This window comes from Benincasa hispida, unplaced genomic scaffold (genome assembly GCF_027475165.1).
Source record: "Benincasa hispida cultivar pf3 unplaced genomic scaffold, pf3_genome.v1.1 HicScf1070, whole genome shotgun sequence".
Classification (NCBI taxonomy): Eukaryota; Viridiplantae; Streptophyta; class Magnoliopsida; order Cucurbitales; family Cucurbitaceae; genus Benincasa; species Benincasa hispida.
Window position 1 is genome coordinate 1 of NW_028325379.1, and position 5464 is coordinate 5464.

At 36.0% G+C, this 5464-nt stretch overlaps 1 protein-coding gene across 1 annotated transcript; it reads right to left on the minus strand.

Moving 5' to 3' along the window:
- Positions 1-1301: 1301 nt before the first annotated feature.
- LOC150031622 (uncharacterized) lies at positions 1302-2165 on the minus strand. Its single transcript, XM_090308845.1, has one exon. It carries the CDS (start codon positions 2163-2165, stop codon positions 1302-1304), a length of 864 nt encoding a protein of 287 aa, XP_090164971.1.
- Between the last annotated feature and the right edge of the window lie 3299 nt (positions 2166-5464).

Genomic DNA, 5464 nt, shown 5'->3' on the forward strand with positions numbered 1-5464 from the left:
CGATCTCGGTACTTTGTTGGCTTCGATCTCAGTTGGCTTTGAGCTCAGTGTTCTACCAACTTTGATCTCAATGTTCCATCGACTTTGATCTTCGTGTTTTATTGACCTTGATCTCAGTGTTCCGGATTTTGATCTTAGTGTGTGACTTCAGCGCTCCATCGATTTTGATCTCAGTGTTCTTCTAACTTTGATCTCAATGTTTCGTTGGTCTCAATCTCGATTCTCCATTAGCTTTGATCTCAGTGTCCTATCGACTTTGATCTTAGTGTTCCATTGGCCTCAATCTGATGGAACATAAAGAACGTATGCACAGTAGAAGCAATGAAATGACAACGTTCTAATTGCAATAAAAACAAGAATAAGCATGCAAAAAGGATAGAAAATACAACCAATGAAGACTCCACCGTAAGCTTCCTCTCTCGTGCACGAAGGACACCACCAATAGTAAATCCCCGATATTCTCCAGTTGAAGAACATGGTTGTGGGACCATTTTGTTAGTGAAAATAAGGGAATTTCACTATAAAAAGAAGGAGAGTAAAGGAGAGTTGAGATCGAAGAATTTAGGTCAAAAGTTATGGAAGCGTTAGTCTTACAAATTTCAAAAACAAAGCCATTTATAGAGAAAATACATGCCAAATCTCATTTTGCATGTCTTCCTCCTCAAACTCTACTAGCATGTAATCTCTAGATGTCAAGCTTGGGAAGTGCCATTTCAAAGTCCACTTAGTTAGTGGAAAAATCCAACAATTAGATTTTTCCACTAACTGATTTTTTAATTAAAAAAATGAAAAACAATTTTCAAATTTTAGAAAAATATTTAATTAAAACAATTTCAATTAAATAAAATAAACAAATTTAATATCATATATTAAATTGTCTTTAATACCTAGCTTTGATTAATCACATTAATCAAGTTTTAGAAAACACTTTCATGCTAATGATCAAGTATACTCTAAAAAAAAAAAAAAAATAATTATTTAATTGTAAATTATATCTCATATAAAATATAATTTTTTTCTAAAACCCAAATTTGAACATTTCAAATTCTTACTTCACCTAGTTCTTCAATTTTGTCTATATTGAGCTAGCAAGGAAACCTGATGGACCTACAGATCATGAGCTCCAACAAGACTAACTGGTCAAACTTTTTAACCTATTTAATCAACATTCGTTAACTAACAGAACTGTCCACTATAGCCTATAGTTATACTCCCCTCATTGTAGATATATTATATATCCATTTGATATAACTGTCATCAATAAGTTGATCCTTCACAAGTTGTTCGTAACCTCAACTAGGTCAAATACCGAAATACCCCTGCGTTACATTTTTTCTCCTTTGGCAATTTCTTTTCCAATGCCCATTTTCATTGCAATGGAAAGATTTTCCTTTAATAACTTCCTTTTTGCTTTTCCGTGCAGCTGGAGTCTTCCCCTTCCCAATTTCCTTCTTCTTTTTAATACCTTTATTCTTGGAGAAAAAAGAGCCAGATTTACTCTCAGAAGATGATTCTTTCTGGGGTTTCCTCTTTGAGGTGGAAGTAACATTTGCTTCTGTATTTGAACCTTTATTTTTCAATAAAAATTCATAAATTTGGAGTTCGTTGAGAAGATTCGTCAAGTTATACTCAATCTTATTCATCATGGCATTCTTTTGAAATGAAAAAAAGCTCTTCGGAAGAGACTCCATGATGAATCCAACTTGACTCTTCTCATTCATGATGGCTCTGTTTACTTCTGCAATATTGAAGTGAACCATCATGTTCAAAACATGTTCCCTTACAGAGGTTCTATCCTTTATTCTGCAGTTGTAAACGAATTTAATTACTTCACGTATGACAGATGTGGACGGTTGTCCAAAAAGGCCCTGCAAAGAGTCCATGATCTCTTTTGTAGTAGTTAACTTCTCGTGTTTCTTAGACAATACATCAGATATACTGGGTAAAATATAAACCTGAGCCTTCTCATTAGCTTTGACCCATCTAACATATGCATTCCAAACTATTTGGTTTGCGTTGAGACTAGGGAATGAAGGACACTTCTTCGTTAAAATGAATCGGAGATCATCTATTACTAGTATCGTGTTTATATTCGATTTTCCAGTTCCGTAATTATTGTCGTTAAGTTTTTCATAAGTTAGCAGTTGTATAATGGATGTTGCCATTGCTGAAAAAGTAAACAAATTATTAGATAATTGATTTAACTCTTTTTAATCCAATTTATTTAGCAAAAAATAATGTACCCATTCTCATTATTCTTTTGCTACGATACTTTAGTGAGTCAGAATAGCCCCCACCGAAGGGCAATCGACTACTCCTTCACTGAATCAAGACATTCTTGACTAAATACTAATACCAGAATAGATCTTATCCTTATAGTACTTAGTTACCGTTTATTTGGTCAAGAACTTTACTAACACTTAGTAAGTCTTGTAAGTGTATACCTGCCACTTTTGAATTATAGAGATCAGAATTAAACAACCCCTCGAGTTCACGGTGTTCCAAATCCTATGTTACAACCCTCCGAAGGGATAGTCGTCGCTAAACCACTGGTAAAGGGTCGCATAAAGCCAACCAGTAGGCGCAACATAAGAATCTCACAGTGTGACCTAATGGAAGAGACCATAGGACGTGTTGACACACACCTTTCACCCACTTACTATGAACTACTTCTCCTATTCACCTTGTTATTGACCTATGCAAACACTTTTCGAAGGGAGGTTGCCGCTAATAGCAAGTCGAAGCCGAGCATGGATCTCACGGTGTGAACTCTTAGGGACGTGAGAGCAAGAAATAAGATATCTCATATACTATTAATCTCCAACTTAAGTGTTCTATTTTATAAAAGATTGGGTAATTGCTTGATTATTAACTAGCTAATACTAAACAACCTAAGTCTAGGTGATTTTTCCTAGTATAACTCTTATACTGGGATTAACCTATGATGCCTATGTGATAAACCAATTTTATTACTTTACACCACTCATGCATGCTTATAAAACTAGGGTTATTGACTTAGACGCCAGTTTGATCTCTAGGTAGGAGGTGTTCCGTAAACCATCAACTTAAGTACCCCAAACCTTAAACAAGATCACCCTGGGTAAGTAAACAACTATTTTTTTACAAGTAATCGACCTATTCTAACTCTTAAAAAAAGGCGATTGAATTGCACCGATTAACCCTATGTGAGCATGCATCTTATCTTTGTTATAGATTTTAAAAGTCTAGGTTATTTTATAACATTTATAAAATAAATTATAACAATTATAATCCTAGAATATTCATCTATAACATGTTTCCTTAAACAAACATGCTTTAATATAACACTTATATTAAAACCTAGCATGCATACTATATACATTATAACACTTATAACATATAAAAAATGCATGCCACATGTATGATGAGGTTTTTTTTAAAAAATATGGTATACTTTATGCACACATAATCATACAATATTATACATCACATGCATAATAAGTAAACAACACTAAAGTGGACCGGTTTTGGCAATAAAAGCAAACAAACAACTAAATTATTACATAACTCAGCAAGTAGATCCCTCAAACCAGCTTCAAATAGTTTGAACCAACCTAAACCGGCCAAAAACCACTCGAATCAGCTTGAAAACACCAAAACTAGGTTGAACCGGTCAAACCGGCTCAATTGGACTGATCGAGACCATCTGGATAGGCTGGTCAATGCGCACGCACGAAGTTAACGAACGGAACACGCAGGTCGACGGAGCGCGAACCGAGTCGAAAAGCGGGCACGCGGGGGGTCGGGTCGATGAGGCAGCGATGCGTTCGGGGCTGCTAATGGAATTGGGTCGGATGCGAGTCTAGATGAGGCACGCGTACGGGAACTCAATGAATCGGGTTGGACTCCCTGGTTCTTAGGTTTGGTAGGGAATTTTCGAGTCTGGAACAAACTCTTGGGTCTGTGAGCCTAATTTCTCCAAAATTGAAGCTGCCTCTTTGTCGAAACTGAGCAATTACAACCTAAAAACGACTCTAATGACTCTAACAAATTTACAGATCCTTTGCCATACATTAAAGCTCATACACATGTGGGCAATTACAAATTTCAGCAAGAAATTAAATGAAAACTAATGCCAAAACCGTAATGTATCCACTTTAGTCAACCAGACATTGATCACATGAATAACACCCACTAAAATGCAATAGAACGTTATAAGCATGCTCTGATTCCATTTGATGGAACATAAAGAACGCATGCACAGCGGAAGCGATGAAATCAACAACGCTCTAATTGCAATAAAAACAAGAATAAACATGCAAAAGGGATAGAAAATACAACCTTTGAAGACTCCACCGCAAGCTTCCTCTCCCATGCACGAACGACATCACCAACGGTAAATCTCCACTATTCTTCGATTGAAGAACACGACTGGGGGATCATTTTGTTAGTGAAAATAAGAGAATTTCACTATAGAAAGAAGGAGAGTAAAGGAGAGTCGATGTGGAAGAATTTAGGTCAAAAGTTGTGGAAGCATTAGTCTTGCAAATTTCAAAAGCAAAGCCATTTATAGAGAAAACACATGCAAAATCCCATTTTGCATGTCTTCCACCTCAAACTTCACTAGCATGTAATCTCTAGGTGTTAAGCTTGGGAAGTGCCACTTCAAAGTCCACTTAGTTAGTGGAAAAATCCAACAATTGGATTTTTCCGCTAACTAATTTTTTAATAAAAAAATGAAAAATAATTTTCAAATTTTAGAAAAATATTTAATTAAAACAATTTCACCAATTGTGTGGATTTTAAGATCTTCTATTCACAATGAGGCCCCTAATTTTGACTAGGTGTTGACTCTTAGGCGTTGTTCGATTGAGAATCAGACTTGTTGGAATATTGTAATAAAGATCCTGGGGGAGTTTAGTTTCACCGATTGTTATTGGGAGTGACTGGAGTTTGTTGTTAGTCGAAATGAGCCAATCCTATATGACACTTGTTTGTTTGGTGCGGTGATGGCTTCTCTACATACATATGATTGTAATAATGATGTTGTTTAAGTCTTTTGTGAGGCTTTATGTCCTTCTACTAACATTCTCTATACCACAGCAGGAGAAATATCAATTTCTTTGTGGGACTTCCACTCCTTTAGGGGCCTTCCAACTAAGGGAAGTTTTTCTGAGGAGATTATTCCCCGTCTTAGGGAGTTAACTGGCTCAAGAAAGGATGACAGATGCCTCCCAAAGACTTATAGGCACCTTTTCCAAGCATATCATTCAATAGTTTACTCGTAAAAAAAAAAACAAAAAACATGTGACGTCTCCAACAATGATCATGCAACGTCATCCAAAAGTGATTCTCAAGTCACCATCAGCTCCTGGATTTCATTATGGTTCCTAAGTACTCAGAAGTACGATAAACCTCTCAAAATAAAACAGAAGAAAGCTTCCCACTCTCAATTTATCCATAATCCGAGTGGTGCAGGGACTAA

Excerpts from the sequence above, each read along its gene's own strand:
- LOC150031622 (XM_090308845.1), bottom strand. The coding sequence starts at position 2,165 with ATGGCAACATCCATTATACAACTGCTAACTTATGAAAAACTTAACGAC.